General features: G+C 35.5%; 1 protein-coding gene across 1 annotated transcript; it reads right to left on the bottom strand.

The window, feature by feature from the left end:
* Positions 1 to 14,001: 14,001 nt before the first annotated feature.
* On the bottom strand, positions 14,002 to 14,733 carry LOC139890159 (secreted RxLR effector protein 161-like). The gene has a single exon (XM_071873055.1). It carries the CDS (start codon positions 14,731 to 14,733, stop codon positions 14,002 to 14,004), a length of 732 nt encoding a protein of 243 aa, XP_071729156.1.
* Positions 14,734 to 21,593: the final 6,860 nt, after the last annotated feature.

The raw sequence follows: 21,593 nt of genomic DNA, 5'->3' as shown, positions 1-21,593 counted from the left end.
ATGGAAATAAATGTTTATGATAAACTAATGAACTCACCAACCCTTTTGGTTGACACTTGAAAGCATGTTTATTCTCAGGTATGAAAGAAATCTTCCGCTGTGCATTTGCTCATTTTAGAGATACTACTTGGAGTCATTCATGACATATTTCAAAAGACGTTGCATTCGAGTCGTTGAGTTCATCAAGATTATTATTAAGTCAATTATAGTTGGATGTATTATGAAATGGTATGCATATCGTCAAATTTTAACGTAAGGAAAGTTTGTCTTTTCAAAACGAATGCAATGTTTGTAAAATGTATCATATAGAGGTCAAGTACCTCGCGATGTAACCAAATGTAATGTATTCGTCCAGATGGATTAGGACGGGTCATGAAAATTAACAACCATGAGAGTTAAGTATTCTATAGGACAAGCTAATGGTAAGCTGGCAGAGATAGAGGAATAATTTAAGGTAGTACCTCAAAATTAACAGGTGGGTCATTTGGAGATGACCTCATGTCAACAAAACTTGGAAGTTTTAAAGTAATAGTTGGAATGGACTTTAGGATTAACCTAATACTCATCAAGTTAGGAAGCTTTGATGAAATAGTTGGAACGGACTGGCTTCCAAGGATGAAAGCAAAAGTTATTTATAGTGAGAAGATTATTCGTACACCTCGCGAGAATGGTGAGCCAAAAGCCATCTGGGTTACTTCAACAACCCGAAATCCCACAATGGAAATGGGAAGGAATAACAATGGATTTCATCACGAAGCTACCAAAAACGGTAGGCGGTTATGACACTATCTGGGTTATCATTGACTGCCTCACCAAATATGCTCACTTTCTAGCCATGAAGGAAACTGATACAATGGATAAACTTGCACAACGATACATAAAGGAAATTGTATCCCGTCACTTCAGCAATTCAAATTCTATATTAAAGACTACCCAAGAATCTTATTTGATACTCATTCTTACGCGACTCTAAATCCTAACTTATTCCGAGAGATTTCTTATTTGATGATAATCACAACATCATCCTTCTTACTTCGATATTAGTCATACCAGTTCAAAATTTTCCAAAATCAATGGGTGGTTAATTCTCATCCTCATACTCTCCCATTCGTATCTTACTTATAAGCAATAGCTTCACGCTTAAGCATTTTTGGTCGAAGGACTTATGCCCTACTAATAATCATCAACCACATTTAATTTCAATAGTTATCATTACCTCAAATATCACCCGAAATTTTCAAAAATCTTTTACTCAACCCTCATCAATCTTTTTCCAACTTGTAACCTCCGAAATATAAAAAATTTGTTTGCCAAAACTTTACTCACAGTATTTTACTGTGCGATCCTCTCAAAGTTTTATAAAAATAAATTTATTTTATTGCCATTCGTACAAATTTTAGAAACCGTAAATGTTATATATAATAAAGTAAATAATTACTTATTTTTGACTAGTACATGTGAAATTTTACTTTCACTTTTATAAATCAATTCTTTTAATCAAAAGATATTTTACTTAGAGTAGTCTATATTTACTAAGAACTTCGTTTCTTTTCTTACATTGTCACCTTAAACAATTTCTATAAAATTTTCGTTGCTTATTATATATAAAAAAAAATTCGTTGCTTATTCATATCCAATTCATCATGAAGACTTTACAACCGTCGAAATTGAGAGATTCATGTGTTTATGTATGTGATGAAGGCACTTACTACCACGTCATGCAGAGCCTTTGGGCATCCACTAACACTTAAACCATTCAAAATTATTGTGTTACCCCAAGGATCTTATTTGCCACACCTGTTGGAACGATGCTCTTTCTTACATAACTCTAAGTCCTGACTTATTCCAAGAGATTCTCATTTAGCGATATTAACACCATCAGTATTCCGACTTTAATATTAGTCATAACTTGTTTGGCATTTTGCAAAGTCAAGAAGCGATTAACTTCTCATCCTCATGCTCTATCCTTCATACTCCACTTTTTAGCAACGGCTTCGCACATGAACATTTTTAGCCCAAAGACTTATGTTCTGATAATTATCAAAACTACATTTAATTCATTAGTTTTCATTATCTAGTAACATGTTACCCGATAATTCAAAGATTTTTCATTCGATCTTTTTCAACTCGTAACCTCTGAAATACGAAAAACTATGTTATCGGAAATTTTTACACGTTGTTTATTTGTGCGGTCCTCACGAGATTTATGGACAAATGAAAGTAATAAAATTTTTCTGTCACTATTGCGATTTATAAAAATCATATATGTATGTATATAATTAAGTTAATAAATTTACCTTTACTTATTTTGGTTAGTACATACTAAGTTATACCTTCAAATTATTTAAAAATCGCTCCTTTATTGAGTTGTTTAACTTAAGTCAAATAGTTTTGTGCAAAATGGTACACGTTGTACATATTTCCAAATTTACTAGGAACTTCGTTCCGTTTATGTTGTTACATCAAATGTTTAAAGGTTTTTCAAAACTTCCTTGGTTGATTTTATTAAAGGTTTTCGTATAAGACTACACCATGTATGGATCACACTTCGTCTTGTCCCCCGTTTAGGGATGCAGCTTACCATTAAGATCTTTGTTAAAAACTCTTGAGCCATTTTGGATGGCAGTTTTATAAAATTTGTTAGGAAGTCTTTACGCTCATAAAATGTTCCTTTTAAGGTTAGACATGGCAAAGAGCGGGCCGATAAATCAGTTTTCTGAGGTACACTCAGTGGTCACCCTATTGTAGGAAAGGCACTAGGTGGGTTTCTACTCTCAATATTTCACGGCTAATTATCCAGTATGATCCGGTATGTTGAGGTACAAGAAATCATTTTTGAGATTCTTTTCACTTGGAGTAAACCATTCTTTATGACCAAGGGTTCACGTATCTTCTCATCTGCGCATCCCCTTAAGTATAAGGATAAATTCAGAACAACCCGCTCGAAGAGTCCACTCTCGTTCAAAGATCACACCTTTCGTGCGATTTTCTTTCGAAAATGTAATATAAAATATCTTAAGAATCTATTAATCTTGTTATCCTCTTGGAAGAGACTGCTTAAAACGTCTATAACACTGATGTGGTTACTCTATATATTTCTTCCTTCGTTGGTTGCAACTATATGTTGTTCTAGTTAATTATAACCATAACTTCAACATGTAACTGAAAGGATAAAGATACATTATGGAACTGTGCTTTCATTCCATCCAAGGATAAGTTCACACGCAGTATGTTGTGATCACCATGTTTTTCATTCTATCTGTCAAATTCGTATTGCGACATAAGCGCTCAATGTTTTAGATAAGTTTAGTAACATTCATGATGTATTTCATGCATCCAGCTTACTGAAGATGCCTGTAAGGCTAAAAATATCATCTTTCCTTTTGTGGGTATATATTCGGATGACATATTCATGCTAGCAAGAAACGAAATCAATTTGTTGACCTCTTAGGACAAGAGACTTAATTAATAGCATAATACCTATTCTTACTTTTATATGCACAAGTACCTTTCAAGGTAAATAACTCACTTCTGAGCCCACGAGTCTCTCGAAACTTTGATACGCTCCTTCTTCTTCAAATTAGGTACCGTTGTTGGTCACTCCTCAAAATTTCGGGACGAAATTTTCTTTAACAGGTGGGTAATGTAGCGACCCGACTTTTTCGACTTATATTTGTGCTTGTAAATTTCACGAAACTGCGTATTTGTGCATACTGTGTTGGTTTATATTCTGGGGTCATTACTCATATTGATTACTTCCGTTTATATTTTCCAAAACGTGTTATTAAGTACTTGGTTACTTAACTTGATCCTCGAATGCTTTTATGACCGTTAGTGTCACTTATTGTTCAAAACGAGCTACGTACTTAGTACACGTTAAACTTTTGTCATAATTGGAATATTATGACTACATAAACTTAATTGTTATTTATTATGACAATTACTTGGCTTGATAGTTTATTAATTACGCTTAGTGTCTACTAATGCTCACTAGTAGCCTTATTGGACTTAACACCTTATTGGACCTAGTTAATTAAAGGCCCAACCTACTCAACTTAATGGACTAGTTAGTGGGCTAGTTAATGGACTTGTTAATCCATTAATACATGAGACAAAACCCACTTAATATTAATACAAGATTACTAGCATGCTTGTGTACAATACTTACACATTTTAACTTAATATCCCAAGCCACCCAACATGTTCCTACACTACCATGTACCACCACCCATGAAAAGCAAATGGTCCCCCCTTTTGCTCCCAAAACCGTCGGCACCCTCACCACCCCACCACCACTTTATTTTTTTTAAACTCTCATTCCATCCTCATTTCATTTCATTCAAACACACACACACACACACACATTTTCTCTCAAATTTCTCTCTAGTTTTCTGTCAAATACTTGAGGAACTTGTAAGTGTTCTTGATCTTCTTTTCTTCTTTTTCTTCATCATTTTCGTGAATCATCATCATTCTTACTTAAAGATTCAAGTTTTGTAACTTGAATCTTCATAACTCTTGTAGATTCAAACTTTGTTTTGAAAAATGCAAGAACATGGAGATTAAAGCTTTTTAGCTTTAAATCTTCTTTACTTATGTTAGATCTAAGTTATTAACTTAAGATCTCTTAAATTATGTTAAAAGATCAAAACTCATGTTTGTGATCTTCATGTAACTTGTAGATTCAACTTTTTACTTTATGGATCTTCAAGAAAGTTTGAAATACAAGCTTACTAGCTTGAGATTTCTACAAAAAGTTAGTTAAGATCAAAGTTTATTAACTTATGATCTTCTTTAATTTGTTTTACTTTAGATTTGTGACTTGTGTTTTCATTAAACAAAAGATATAAGCTTACTAGCTTGAGATCTCATAAGTATTGTTAGGAATCCAAACTCTTTAGCTTAGGGTTTCATTGTTGTGTTTGATCTAAGTTGTGTAACTTATGGTCTTTTACTTTGCTTAAATAAAAGCTCATTAGCTTATGTTCACTTTACTTTACAAGATCTAAGTTTTGTAACTTATGGTTGTGTAAAAGTTGAAAGTCTAAGTGTTATGACTTAGGGTTTCACCAAGAACATGAGATCTGGACTTTTTAGTCTAAGGTCTTTAATATTTAGTTAAGATCTAAGTTCTATAGCTTAAGGTCTTTCTTATTTAGTTTGATTCAAAGTTTCTAGCTTAATAGAACTTGTACTTGTGTTGAAACTAAGAAATTGATATAACTTTGGTTCATCACCTTGATCAAACTCTCACATGAGTTGTATTTTATTTCTTAGTCTTGACTTTGTGTGTTGATGGTTAAACCTTGGATAAAGTGATGCTAAAACATCAAGAGTTGTACACTTGAGGCTTATACGCATCAAGGATGAGAACCGTGATGAGCATCAAACACCAAGAAACCCACTGGAGCACTTGTTTGCTGTTTTTCAGGGTTTGATCAGACCCCTGGGCTTTTGGAAAAGTTGACTTCCAGATAGTTCGGTTCGAGTAGATGACTTTTAGTTTTAGACTCGCCTAAATCCGATATACGGTTTAGGATTTATAGCCTCCCGAAAGTCACTACGCCCTTGTAACGACGTGCTGAAAAATTCTGACCTACTTCTGCTTGAACCGTCGTCACGATCAAATGACATCGAGTTAGGTTCTAAAAATTGGAAAGAGCTTAGAGGACTCACATGCGGAGCCTTGGCCACTGACCGCGTATCATTTCAGTTTGTATAGAGGTCGTAGCAGCTGAACGAAGTCAGCCTTTGTTTCGATCTCTATTCTTGATTGAAAACTTACTTTACTTTTTACGTATGATGATGATGAATGCTGATACTTAAGACTTAATTTATTCACTTTTTAAACCTTTGGGGACAAACTTACTGACTTAGTAACCATTGACTTAGGTTGAGGACCTTTTGGATCGACCAACTTACCTGTTTGGGCCGACTTACTACTTACTTACATTTTCATATCGACTTTTACCGCACATTCACTGTGAGTTATAGCTCCCTTTTCACTTCAACTATTTTTGGGACTGAGAATACATGCGCTTTTTATGTTTTACTTACTAGGCACGAGTACTTAAACTTTATATATGTGTGGGTGATATAATGGCATAAACTTTCCCCTTAGCTCGGTAACGTTTAGTCATTAGTTTTTGAACCGGTGAACGCGAATCTTAGATATGGATCCATAGGGTTTGACATCCCCACTCGGGCTAGTCGCGCTAGCATTTAACGGGTGTTTAATACTTCGTAAACTTACGCATTCGCCAAGTGTACTTTTAGGGGGTAATATTACGTTAAGTTAGTTACCGGGTGCCCACGGATAAGCATATACTTTATCATACTGATTTGAAATGCTGGTTTGAAGCACTAAAATCTCGTGGTCTACATTACATTACTGATTACAAACAAACTATAGCTCACCAACATTCGTGTTGACTTTTTAAGCATGTATTTCTCAGGTGCTTAGACGTTGTTGCTTCCGCTGTTAGACTTGTTGTTATAGTCTTGGTGTTATAGACTTGCTGTTACAGACTCGCTGTGTTAGATTTCTGCTGCATTGTTTAGAGATGTCTCAATCATGGAACTTTTACTTTGCATTCACAACTTATGTGACATTTGAACAATGGCTTTGTAATGACCTTTGTGTCACGTACTTATGTTAATGCTTTCTATTCGTAGAAGCACGTTATCTTTGTAAAACATTTGACGTTGGTAAAGACGTCACTTTTTCATGAATGTAAAACTTGTTTTAAAACAGCATGTAGTATTGTACCGTGTAATGGACCTGTTGTTGATGATCCGTACACGTTGATTTTGTACGGGGCGTCACAGTATATATGAAATTAATTCATTTAGGTGACTATATATGTAATTTCAAATGTTAGAAAGGGTATATATGTTAAAAACTCAAATTTAGGTGTTCCAGAGTTTTCATTAAAAGAAAGGGAAGGAATTAGAAGGATGGATTTGACCTGATTTTCCTTACAAATTTTCCTTCCAATTTGGAAGGATTCATCTTCCTCCTCTTTCATTTCATTTCATTTCATCCCTTTCCTTTAATTTGAAACTTGAGAACACAGCCTAAGTGTTTCTGTTTTTATTCTCATCTATATCTATATTCGTGAGATTGTGGGTTTTAATGGTTTGTTTCAAGGTTTGTGGGTTTTGACTCAACCGGTAATATTTGGTGCTTTGTTTCAAGGATGTTTGGTTAGTGTTTTTGTTTATACTTGGTGATTTGTTTCAAGGAGGTTGGTTAGTGTCTTTGTACTTGGTGATTTGTTTCAAGGAGGTTGGTTAGTGTCTTTTGGTTGTACTTGGTAATTTGTTTCAAGGAGGTTGGTTAGAGTTTTTGTTTCTACTTCTAAACCCATTTTCCGTTTTCTTCTTGTCCGACGGTTTTTCTCACTTGATTTCCCTCTGTTGAGATCACCCTTGTGCCGCTGCTCGTTCTTCTTGATGCCATCTCTTTGTCGGGTTTGCTTTCACGGTGTTGTGGGTACGTTTGTGGATACAACTCGTGGGTTTCAATGATACTTTTTAGGTATCCATTTGTTGGTTTCAATCCTCTATGTCGGTATTCAACTTTGGGTCGAATTCACTCATTGAGTTTGGTTTCTGAGAGTATTTCACGTCTTAATTTTAATTGGTTTGTATTTGTGAAGTGAGATATAAATACAGTTTAGATTCAATATATGTGTCAAACAGATCGTGGGATCTATCAATCGGGGAGTCAAGTCCAACTCAATAGTGTAACAATATTAGATCATTTTGATCTAGTTTAATTTGAATTCATGTTTTTCACAAGGAAAAAAAATCAAACTAATGAAAGGTTAATGCTAACGTGTGCACGTATCGGCCGGTTAATTTGTATTTAATGGATGAAAAAGAATTGAATTTTGCTAAATGTAATCGTGGAGATCCACCACCAACAGGGTGATGAACCACTGCATCGTTGCCACAAACAACCATAAAACTAGTGGTCGCTATCAAATGGGTGGTGAGCCACCTTTGAAGCCTGAAACAACCGAAGACAACAAGAGAAAGATGAAGACCAGTGGCGAAACTACTTGACTAATAAATATTTTGGGTTTTTCGACTTTGCCCCCAATGGATTTTTTTTTTTTTGCCTCAAAACTTACATATTTTGCCCCCAAACCTTAAAATTTTGCCCAAAATTCACCAACTTTTGCCCCCAAACCTTCAAATATTGCTCAAAAACCTTCAACTTTTGTCCAAAAACTTCATAATTTGCCTAAAAACCTCAATGTTTTTGCCACAAAGCTCCATATTTTGTCCAAAAAAATTCTACGATTTTAAATTTTTTTTTATTCCCGGTGAAAAAATTCCTAGTTCCGCCACTGATGAATTGAAGACCTTTGTAGGACAAAAACTACCAGCAGCCACCACCAAAAAGGTGGAAGAGCCACCATCCACCGCCATTTTAGGCGACTCCGGCGAGTTCAAGCATACCAAGAATGGAGATTTACAGTCGGAGATAAATAGAACTGGCATACCATAGCCAAGACCACCACGAGAAGGGTGGTGGTCGAGACTATGGAGGCTGAAGCACCATATCACAGCCAAAAAAATAACGGCGGACAGAATACATAAATGGGAACCGTATATCAAGGACCACAACAATGGGAATGAGAGTACTATTATCGAGTATTTTGCGATGAAAGAAATGAAAAAAAAAGGAAGAAAAAAATAAAAACATTTCTAAGGGAAAATCAATCTATATATCAATTAAGAAAGCCAGGAAACACTATTCAAAAACTTAAAAAACAAAATAAAACAACTTGGAATTCGGTCTTTCCAAAAAAAAATCTGGCTCCTCTCTAAAATAGAACATAGGTCAAACTGGAATTCAGATTGTTAATAAAACAAATAACAATTGTCGGGGCAAAGTGCATTATGCAACTATCAGGATGGTGTTTCTTGTTTTTTCCCGTAAAATAATGAATACTATATTAACAAAGGCAATTCATCGAAAGCTGAATAGCCGAACAATAATACGACTCGATAACGACAAGGCTCAAAACTAGAAAATGAATAAGCGTACCATAACCGAAAACTAATCTGAAACACAAGCACAACTAAAACATAAGGAAACACAAAGCTAACCGAAAATAACAATAAAAACTATAACGATAAGTACTTTATTACACGGGATTTTTCAAGTGGGTAGACGTGCGTATGCGAAAAGGGTTTTTAATGAGATGCAAACCAATGGTCTAAGTCCAAAAATATATACTTACACAATATTACTTGAATGGAATGCACAAAAACGAACAAGTTTCGGAGGCCATATCTGATTTTTGATCGATGGAGAAAATTAACTTTGTTGATGATGTATCTCTTTACAATATCCTCATTGATGAATGTTGTTACGAACTTGGATTGTAAGTAAATCTTCGTGTCTGAAACGGAACCGACTCCGGATTGATCTTTGAATCGTGTGAACACTTTCCTAATCGACATTTCGTTTGGGGTTCAAATGTGCCTTTTGAGTTGAAAAGGCACCTTTTCAGTGAGTTCAGTATTAAGCCGCGCCGCGAGCCCAGGAGCCGCGCCGCGTGTAGTGACCCGAACTTTTCCATGTTTATATATATTAATTGAGATTGATATTTACATGATTAAATGTTTCCAACATGTTAAGCAATCAAACTTGTTAAGACTTGATTAATTGAAATATGTTTCATATAGACAATTGACCACCCAAGTTGACCGGTGATTCACGAACGTTAAAACTTGTAAAAACTATATGATGACATATATATGGATATATATATAGTTAACATGATACTATGATAAGTAAACATATCATTAAGTATATTAACAATGAACTACATATGTAAAAACAAGACTACTAACTTAATGATTTTTAAACGAGACATATATGTAACGATTATCGTTGTAAAGACATTTAATGTATATATATCATATTAAGAGATATTCATACATGATAATATCATGATAATATAATAATTTAAAATCTCATTTGATATTATAAACATTGGGTTAACAACATTTAACAAGATCGTTAACCTAAAGGTTTCAAAACAACACTTACATGTAACGACTAACGATGACTTAACGACTCAGTTAAAATGTATATACATGTAGTGTTTTAATATGTATTTATACACTTTTTAAAGACTTCAATACACTTATCAAAATACTTCTACTTAACAAAAATGCTTACAATTACATCCTCATTCAGTTTCATCAACAATTCTACTCGTATGCACCCGTATTCGTACTCGTACGATACACAGCTTTTAGATGTATGTACTATTGGTATATACACTCCAATGATCAGCTCTTAGCAGCCCATGTGAGTCACCTAACACATGTGGGAACCATCATTTGGCAACTAGCATGAAATATCTCATAAAATTACAAAAATATGAGTAATCATTCATGACTTATTTACATGAAAACAAAATTACATATCCTTTATATCTAATCCATATACCAACGATCAAAAACACCTACAAACACTTTCATTCTTCAATTTTCTTCATCTAATTGATCTCTCTCAAGTTCTATCTTCAAGTTCTAAGTGTTCTTCATAAATTCCAAAAGTTCTAGTTTCATAAAATCAAGAATACTTTCAAGTTTGCTAGCTCACTTCCAATCTTGTAAGGTGATCATCCAACCTCAAGAAATCTTTGTTTCTTACAGTAGGTTATCATTCTAATACAAGGTAATAATCATATTCAAACTTTGGTTCAATTTCTATAACTATAACAATCTTATTTCAAGTGATGATCTTACTTGAACTTGTTTTCGTGTCATGATTCTACTTCAAGAACTTCGAGCCATCCAAGGATCCATTGAAGCTAGATCCATTTTTCTCTTTTCCAGTAGGTTTATACAAGGAACTTAAGGTAGTAATGATGTTCATAACATCATTCGATTCATACATATAAAGCTATCTTATTCGAAGGTTTAAACTTGTAATCACTAGAACATAGTTTAGTTAATTCTAAACTTGTTCGCAAACAAAAGTTAATCCTTCTAACTTGACTTTTAAAATCAACTAAACACATGTTCTATATCTATATGATATGCTAACTTAATGATTTAAAACCTGGAAACACGAAAAACACCGTAAAACCGGATTTACGCCGTCGTAGTAACACCGCGGGCTGTTTTGGGTTAGTTAATTAAAAACTATGATAAACTTTGATTTAAAAGTTGTTATTCTGAGAAAATGATTTTTATTATGAACATGAAACTATATCCAAAAATTATGGTTAAACTCAAAGTGGAAGTATGTTTTCTAAAATGGTTATCTAGACGTCGTTCTTTCGACTGAAATGACTACCTTTACAAAAACAACTTGTAACTTATTTTTCCGACTATAAACCTATACTTTTTCTGTTAGATTCATAAAATAGAGTTCAATATGAAACCATAGCAATTTGATTCACTAAAAACGGATTTAAAATGAAGAAGTTATGGGTAAAACAAGATTGGATAATTTTTCTCATTTTAGCTACGTGAAAATTGGTAACAAATCTATTCGAACCATAACTTAATCAACTTGTATTGTATATTATGTAATCTTGAGATACCATAGACACGTATACAATGTTTCGACCTATCATGTCGACACATCTATATATATTTCGGAACAACCATAGACACTCTATATGTGAATGTTGGAGTTAGCTATACAGGGTTGAGGTTGATTCCAAAATATATATAGTTTGAGTTGTGATCAATACTGAGATACGTATACACTGGGTTGTGGATTGATTCAAGATAATATTTATCGATTTATTTCTGTACATCTAACTGTGGACAACTAGTTGTAGGTTACTAACGAGGACAGCTGACTTAATAAACTTAAAACATCAAAATATATTAAAAGTGTTGTAAATATATTTTTTGAACATACTTTGATATACATGTATATATTGTTATAGGTTCGTGAATCAACCAGTGGCCAAGTCTTACTTCCCGACGAAGTAAAAATCTGTGAAAGTGAGTTATAGTCCCACTTTTAAAATCTAATATTTTTGGGATGAGAATACATGCAGGTTTTATAAATGATTTACAAAATAGACACAAGTACGTGAAACTACATTCTATGGTTGAATTATCGAAATCGAATATGCCCCTTTTTATTAAGTCTGGTAATCTAAGAATTAGGGAACAGACACCCTAATTGACGCGAATCCTAAAGATAGATCTATTGGGCCTAACAAACCCCATCCAAAGTACCGGATGCTTTAGTACTTCGAAATTTATATCATATCCGAAGAGTGTCCCGGAATGATGGGGATATTCTTATATATGCATCTTGTTAATATCGGTTACCAGGTGTTCACCATATGAATGATTTTTATCTCTATGTATGGGATGTGTATTGAAATATGAAATCTTGTGGTCTATTATTATGATTTGATATATATAGGTTAAACCTATAACTCACCAACATTTTTGTTGACGTTTTAAGCATGTTTATTCTCAGGTGATTATTAAGAGCTTCCGCTGTCGCATACTTAAATAAGGACGAGATTTGGAGTCCATGCTTGTATGATATTGTGTAAAAACTGCATTCAAGAAACTTATTTTGTTGTAACATATTTGTATTGTAAACCATTATGTAATGGTCGTGTGTAAACAGGATATTTTAGATTATCATTATTTGATAATCTACGTAAAGCTTTTTAAAACCTTTATCTATGAAATAAAGGTTATGGTTTGTTTTAAAAATGAATGCAGTCTTTGAAAAACGTCTCATATAGAGGTCAAAACCTCGCAACGAAATCAATTAATATGGAACGTTTTTAATCAATAAGAACGGGACATTTCACCGCGGGCTAACAAAGCACAACACTTCCAAACATGCCAAAACTCTCGACCTCAAAATCACCCTTTAAGCCGCGCCGCGGGCCCAGGAACCGCGTCGCGGCTTAAAGCTACTGCACACCAAAAAGTAAGTTTAAGCTTATTTTCAAGCGTGTTTAGCCTTTCAAGTCGCGTTTCGCATTCCTTGAGTTCCAAATATTATTTCCAAGTCCAAAATAATACCTCAAACCACCTCACATTTTACGAACGTGTACTCCACACTCTCCGAATTCGTGTAACGTATCAATGGTTCGAATACACTTTCAATATAGTAATCCAATCCCTAAAATGAATGTTGGATCATGCTAAAATCACCAACAAATCCCCCCATTTTAGTATGATCCTTGATTACTAAAATACCAACAATTAGAAACTAATGCATAAGTGTAAATATCACATGGATTGAATTTACACATAGTATATTACACGTACAAGAATTCGAAAATCAGGGTGCTCTAATAGTTTAAACCCATCAATTCATTTGAAAACCTGTCGATAATATATACACTAGTTCCATATTCTCTAACAATACAAACTTGACACCATTAGGAGCCATGTATCCCAATCCAATGATGAACATATAGAAAACTAAATCCAAAGCTTTCTTGAAGCGGCTCAACTTCATGTCCACTTAGGTAGCTCTCTTCAATTTTGCTCTTACAATGCAATTTTTCAAGAGAACTATTAAGAAGTTATAAACTTCAACCTCACTTTATCTTGTAGGTCCGAACACATACTTTGGGATTATATGAAAACATGTGTTCCAATCTTCTCAAAATAGGCTTTCCTCATTGAATTCAGCTTCTATCGTTGTACTAGAAGGGAATTGTGTATCCCACTTTGAAAGATTTAGATGGATTTCAATCCCACACCAATAGCCGACTTGTGCACCGAGTCCTTAGCTAGTCCCTTGGTCAAGTGATCCGCTAGATTTTGTTTCGATCTAACAAAATCAATGGAGATCACTCCATTTGTGATTAATTCACATATCATAGAATGTCTAACACCCAAGTGTCTAGACTTACCATTATACATGTGACTATAAGCCTTAGCCATCGTTGAAGCACTATCACAATGCATACCAATAGGAGGAATAGGCTTTGGCCACAAAGGAATTTCATATACCAAATTCCTTAACTACTCAGCTTCATTACCCGCCGCAGCCAATGCAACAAATTCCGACTCCATTGTCGAATTTGTAATACATGTTTGCTTCTTAGAAGCCCATGAAATTGCCTCTCCACCAAGTAGGAATATCCAACCAGTAGTAGAAGAATGATCTTCTATATTGGTTATCCAACTTGCATCCAAATAACCTTCTAGGATAGAAGGAAAGCCGGTATATGTGATGCCAAAGTCCATGGTTTGCTTCAAATACTTAAACACTCTATTCACAGCTTGCCAATGGTGAGAACCCGGGTTACTAGTAAATCTACTCAATTTACCCACCGCATAGGCAATATCCGGTCTAGTGCAAGTCATTGCATACATTAGACACCCTATAGCACTCGAGTATTTAAGTTTATACACAGCCGAACCCGTATTGGGTAAAAGCTTAAGAATAGGATCAATGGGAGTACTCACCGGGGAGGTATCCTCAAGATTGAACTTCTTGAGAATCTTCTCAATATAATGAGATTGAGTTATCGTGATGCCATTGTCACCACGGATGATCCTTATCCCAAGAATCACATCCGCAACCCCCATATCCTTCATCGAAAACTTAGATGACAAGAATTGTTTGGTCTCATCAACTTGATCTTGGTTAGTACCAAAGATCAACATGTCATCCACATACAAGCAAATAATCACACCATCCCCCTTATGATCAAATTTGCTATACACACACTTATCCGATTGGTTGATCATAAAGCCATGAGACAAAATGACATCATCAAACTTTTGATGCCATTGCTTTGGTGCTTGCTTAAGTCCATACAAAGACTTAAATCAACTTGCACACCTTCGTCTCTTGTCCCGGCAACACAAATCCTTCCGGTTGTTTCATGTACACCTCCTCCTCCAAATCACCGTTAAAAAAAGTGGTTTTTACATCCATTTGGTGAATAACAAGATTGTGAATCAACGCAAGCGAAATCAACAATCTAATGGTGGTGATACGTACAACCGGAGCATAGGTATCAAAATAGTCAATACCCTCCTTTTGCCTAAAACCTTGTATGACTAAACGTGCTTTAAACTTGTCAACCGATCTATCAAATTTCATCTTTCTTTTGAAGATCCACTTGTTACAACTGGGAGGCAAATCGACTAGAACCCATGTATTGTTTTTCATGATAGAGTCTATCTCGTCACGAATTGCCTCTTTCCAAAAAGCAACGTCACGAGACCTCATGGCCTCATCATATATCCTCGGATCCTCCTCAATATTATAAGAATAATGAAGTTGAGATATGACCCTATATCTAGTTCCTTCAACTAAGAATAGTTGAAAAACCTCACCATATGATTTAGGAGTTCTTTTCCTACTCCCTCTACGTGGCTCATGAGTCTCATTTGGAATTTCTTCAAATTGAGCACCTTGGGAGGTACTTGCAATATGTGCCATATCCTTTGGTTTAAGTATTGATGAGAACCTAGATTCATCAAATATTGCATCTCTTGATTCAATCACGGTATTAATCGAAATAGCATCATTTGTCTCAATGACAAAGAATCTATATGCCTTGGAATGCTCCGCATATCCAATAAAAATGCAATCAATACCCTTTTCACCCAACATTTTCCTTTTGGGTTCCGGAAGTCTCACGACCGCCCTACATCCCCAAACTCGCAAGTAATGCAAGTTTGGACGTTTGTTAAATCAAAGTTCATATGGAGTCTTCTTCCCATTCTTATTGGGAACCCTATTCAAAATGTAACAAGCCGTTAACATGGCTTCCCCCAAAATCCCTCACTCAAACCAGAATAAGACAACATGGAGTTAACCATCTCTTTAAGTGTCCTATTTTTCCTTTCGGCTATACCATTTTGTTGTGGCGTATAAGGAGCCTTGGTTTGGTGAATCACTCCTATCGATTGGAAATATACCGGGTCATAATACTCGCCACCTCGGTCGGTACGCAATGTTTTAATTGAACAATCAAGTTGCAATTCTACTTCAGTTTTATAGATTTTAAATTTGTCTGAAGCTTCATCTTTAGAATGCAAAAGATACACATAGCAATACCTAGACAAATCATCTATAAAAGTAATCATGTACTTCTTGTTACCCATTGAAGGAGTAGCATGAAGATCACATAGATCACTATGAATTAGTTCTAATAATGATGATTTCCGGTTTATTTCTCTAAAAGGTTGTCTAGTGATCTTTGTTAGCATACAAGTTTTAAATTTATCTAAATATTTATCAAAACTTGGTATTAAGTCATCCTTAGACATTTCATACATTCGTTTGTAATGTACATGACCTAAACGAGCATGCCATAAACCGAAATCACAAGTACTAGAACTAATCATGCAAGTAGAATTAATGGCCCGAGGAACATTTTTGAGATTAAGCATGAACATACCATTGTTATAATACCCAAAACCAACAAACACACCACACTTAGACAATATGTATTTGTCACTTTCAAACACTTGTTTATACCCACATTTATTCAACATGGGACTAGATATAAGATTCTTACGCAAGTTAGGTACATACAATACATTATAAAGAGTAATAGTTTTTCCAGAGCTAAACTCCAATACAACATTTCCATAACCAACAACACTAGCAATAGATTCGTTGCCTATGTGCAAGACATCTTTTTTCGGTACAAAAGTCTTGAACCATTCACGATCCTTGCAAGCATGGCAAGTCGTACCCGAATCTACTCACCATCCAATTGTATCATCCTGTACATAGAATGCATCAGAAATATGTGATACATAGTTCTTAATTGGAATAGTCACAAAGTCAGAAATTTGACCTTGATTAGGAGTAGGATCCTTTGATCCTTGGCCTGCACCCGATGTGCTTCCTCCTTCTACCATCTTGACTTTGCAATCCCGCTTATAGTGACCGGGTTTGCCACATCTCCAACAAGACTTCTTGTCCTTCTTATTGGATGCATTCTTGTTGCCATCAAACTTTCGTTTCTTGTTGTTTGATTTCTTGTTGTATTTGTTCCCATGGAATTTATCTTCAATCATGTTAATTGAAGAAGATCCCACTTCTTTACCCTTCCCCTTGCCACTATCTTGTGCCCGAATTGATTCCTCAATTCTCAAGTGACTACCCAACTCATTCAAATTCATATCTTCTTTTTTGTGTTTGAGTGTGTGTTTGAAATCTTGCCATAAAGATGGCAATTTACCAATGATGGATGAAACCGTGAAAGTTTCATCCACACTTATGTTGTGTTGGGTAAATCGCCCCAAGATCCTAAGGATCTCATGGAATTGTTCCATGATGGGCCTAGTATCAACAATCTTGTAATTGTTGAAATTGCTAACAAGAAATTTCTTGCTAGATGCATCCTCGGTCATATACTTGGCCTCCAATTTATCCCAAAGTTCCTTAGCCGATTCAACCGTATTGTAAACATCAAATAAAACATCGGACATACCATTTAGGATGTGGCCACGACACATCAAGTCATCGTTGTCCCGTTTGCTCCTTAACCGGGCATGTTCCATGGTCTCTTTATCCGATTCAGCGGGCCTTGGAGTTGACAACACATAAACCAAATTCAATGTGGTCAAAAGAAATTGCATCTTCTTTTGCCATCTCCTAAAATCAGCTCCTTCAAACTTCTCCAATTTTGCAAACCTTGAAGTCATTTCTTTCACCGTTTCACCGGACATGGTGATCAAATATTCGATTAGAATGTTACGAACTTGGATTGTAAGTAAACCTTCGTGCCTGAAACGGAACCGACTCCGGATTGATCTTTGAATCGTGTGAACACTTTTCTAATCGAATATTTCGACCCTATTAGCCACGGGTTACACAAAGTTTCGATTGGGATAAGACAAAGACTAGATTGTTGTCTTGGCTAAAAGAAAACAATCAAAACAATTGCAGAGATTTATCTTCTAATTGTTTAAGGTGAAAGTGTGTGTAAAAAGCCAAAAATCTTGAACCTTTTTCAAATGCACAAAGAGTATATTTATAATGGGTCAAAAGATTTCTTGAAAAGTCACAACCTTTGATTCATACCCATTAGTGACTTGAAAGTTAATATTCATGTATTTAGATTTAAAATGTTCTAAAAACATGTAAAAACGCAGTTTAAATGCCCTGGAACAACCCCAAAACGTTTGGGGTTCAAATGTGCCTTTTGGGTTGAAAAGGCACCTTTTCAGCGAGTTCAGTGTTAAGCCGCACCGCGGGCCCAGGAGCCGCGCCGCCGGCTTACAAAGCATAACACTTTCAAACATGCCAAAACTCTCGACCTCAAAATCACCCTTTAAACCGCGCCACAGGCCCAGGAGCCGCGCCGCGGCTTAAAGCTACTGCACACCAAAATTAAGTTTAAGCTTATTTTCAAGCGTGTTTAGCCTTTCAAGTCGCGTTTCGCATTCCTTAAGTTTCACATATTATTTCCAAGTCCAAAATAATACCTCAAACTACCTCACGTTTTACGAACGTGTACTCGACACTCTCCGAATTCGTGTAACGTATCAATGGTTCGAATACACTTTCAACATAGTAATCGAATCCCTAAAATGAATGTTGGATCATGCTAAAATCATCAACAAATGTTTCAAGGGCGAGAGCCCTAATGTAGCACAAAGTTTTTATGAAGAACTTTGTTCTAAAGGTTTGCAACCCAATGTGAGAACATATAATGTGATGATTAACGGGACTTGCAAAGAAGGATTGTTGGATGAAGGAAAAGAGTTGTTTATGAAAATGAAAGATAGTGGTTTTATTCCGGATGGCGTTACTTACAATATTATTCTGCAAGAGTTTTTTAAGGTCAAAGATAGGATTCACGAATCAACGATATTGTTAGAAGTAATGGTCGGTAGAGGTTTGATTTTGGATGCTAAAACTTTTTCGTTGTTACTAGATTTGGTCCCGGATGACGGACAAAACTGTGACCTGATTACAATCATACAGAAATTAGCACCTATAGGGATAAAAAGACCATGTCCTATATTGCAAAGTGTGACTTCTTAATTGTGGTTTATTTAAATTTGTACCTAATTGCTGTTATTATAATATTGCATTTGCAAGCCGAGTAAAATAGTATGCTAAAATTTGGCAAGCTGTTAGCAAGGTCTTTGAACATCAGTGTAATCCTGGATAGTTTTCTTATTGGATCTGATGACGAAAAGGTACAGATGTAAATTGTAGTTTAACCGAATGTATACATATATGAACACAGGAGTCTAGTTATGTAGCTCAATTTTCAAGTAACTAGAAGAGTGGTTAGTGGTAGTTTTTTGGGTAAGCGAGGAAACTCTTCTATGAACGAGCACATTGACTCCCCCATAGAAGGTAAAACCTCGGGTAGTCAAGCCCCCCCGAGCGCGAGACCTGGTACCGGGGTGAATTGCGCATTATGCGCACCATCTAGTCACACTCCCTTTTTTGAACAATTTGGCAGAGCCAGGAATTGAACCCGGATGGTGTGCTTCATGGGCAACTCGGTGACCACTCAGCCAAGCCTGAGTGGCTTGGTTAGTGGTAGTTAGAGAATAATACACTATTATCAAATGCCATTAAAGTGTTTCTTATGTTGTTATCGAGTTAATGACCCAAGTTACTATAGTTGATAGTTAATGTAGCCGCATCGACTTGCATGGTTGTAGGAATCATAAGTCACAAACCAAACTGTATGGAACAAAGTATAATTCTATATTACTGAACCAAACTCCTTTTAAAACCAAACCCAACAAAATTTGGTGCATTCTTGATTGTCCACCCTTGTATCCATACATCATGGATCTAAACTACATAATGGGTCTTTTGATCAAATGCATTAACATCTTCAATGAATTTAAAACCAATTATTCAGAAGCACTACTTGGAATGCATAGTAATGGAGAGATTACGAGTCACAAAGAGTTCCATCAATGTAGCACGAGGTCAACTAAAAAGGAAAAATGAAGATGTTTAATTTCCTTGTTGATTAGTCACAATGGGATCAGGGGCGAGCCTACCTTAGAGGTTATGGGGTCCTATGACCCCACATGTTTGAAATTTTTTTTAATAATCTACCTTTCAAATTGTTTAGGACACCATTAAATTTAATTTTAGGACCCCATATATATTCAGGATTTATAGATTTTTGAAGGTAAACGACCACTAAAATACCCTTCAAACATAATTTGTAATAGAAAAAAATTTCGGGACCCCATTGAGTTTTAATCCTAGATTCGCCACTGAATGGGATGCAGTTCCTACTTGGCTCAGTTTCATCTTTCTGTGTGGCAAGCCCATCTTCAAATTCAAGATTTTTGTAGATCTTGAAAATGTTCTCAACTTGTTCACGTAGCTCATTTAGATGCGTAATTTCCTGTTGATTAGTCACAATGGACAACAACTCGATCGTAAATCCACGGAGTACGGACACCATGTCATTGATTGTGTCAAACGTAAATACATAATGGTTAATACATTTGAACTCAGACCATTTGTAACGGTCTAAAGTGACGACGTTGTAGCGACCCCGACAAATCGTCAAGTGACGGCGTCGACTACGTGGGTCCCATTACCTGGTCATAAGTCTTTATGACAATGTTTGACCAAAATATGTCACCCTCATTTCAAAATAAAGATTGTTTTCAAAGTTTACAAGAATTGTTCAACCAAAAGTTAAGTTACAAGGTTATAAGTACATTTGAAATCTAGGCGACACGGTTTAAAGTAAAGTCAAAAGACGCTCCAAGTAATGCATGTATACTCGACATCCAATGCAAGTATCAAATAGTGAGCGGAAGCATGTATCACATATCGTGCAAGACCTGAGAAAAACATAGAAATCTGTCAACGAAAACGTTGGTGAAATCATAGGTTTAAGTAAGTAAGTGAGTAAAAGTAAGTAAGTCGAACCACAAGGTTTGCAAAGTTGAAATAACAGTAACACATTCTAAAAGTTAATATTCACGAGCACCCAATTATCAAAACTTAACATTCCGTCCGTTGAATACCCCATCAATAGTGCTAGAACAAACACTGATTCTCGAAAATATATTTCATCCGTAAACGGTAGCGAACCGTCAAAGATGAGGGTTGTCAAACCCATATGGCCATATAACATAAGTTCTCGCTTACACCATCTGATGTAACTAATGATAATCGGATTGAGGATTTTCGTTCTAAACTCGTATGTAGAATGTTTGTTTTCCCATTCTTGTGTTCACTTAGTTCAAAAGAATCGTTTATGTTTTCTCATCCCAAAAGTAAGTTCAAAAGAGTAAAAAGTGGGACTATGATCTCACCTTGTATGCACGAACCACAAAGTACTTCGACAAGTAAACGTGCAAGAAACAATGCTAGTCTTGACCTAAACAAATAGGTTGTATCAATAACGATAGTCACGAAGGGTCAAAGATGTTCAATTAGTCCTATGGCTCGTTACGACTCGATTAATATAGCACGTGGATCAATTTGTCAAGTTTCATGCACGACACAAGTAGTTAGGCATGTTAGAACGATTGTATAATCGTTTGGTTAAGTTTGACTAAAAGTCAAACTTGGTCAAAGTCAAAGTCAACGGGGTCGGGTCGGGTGTCCGACAATTTTCTCATGATGAGAAGTCATATAC

Source organism: Rutidosis leptorrhynchoides, chromosome 2 (genome assembly GCF_046630445.1).
Source record: "Rutidosis leptorrhynchoides isolate AG116_Rl617_1_P2 chromosome 2, CSIRO_AGI_Rlap_v1, whole genome shotgun sequence".
In the NCBI taxonomy this organism is placed as follows: Eukaryota; Viridiplantae; Streptophyta; class Magnoliopsida; order Asterales; family Asteraceae; genus Rutidosis; species Rutidosis leptorrhynchoides.
Note: the sequence above shows the minus strand (reverse complement) of the source record. Positions and strands in the feature narration are given on the sequence as shown.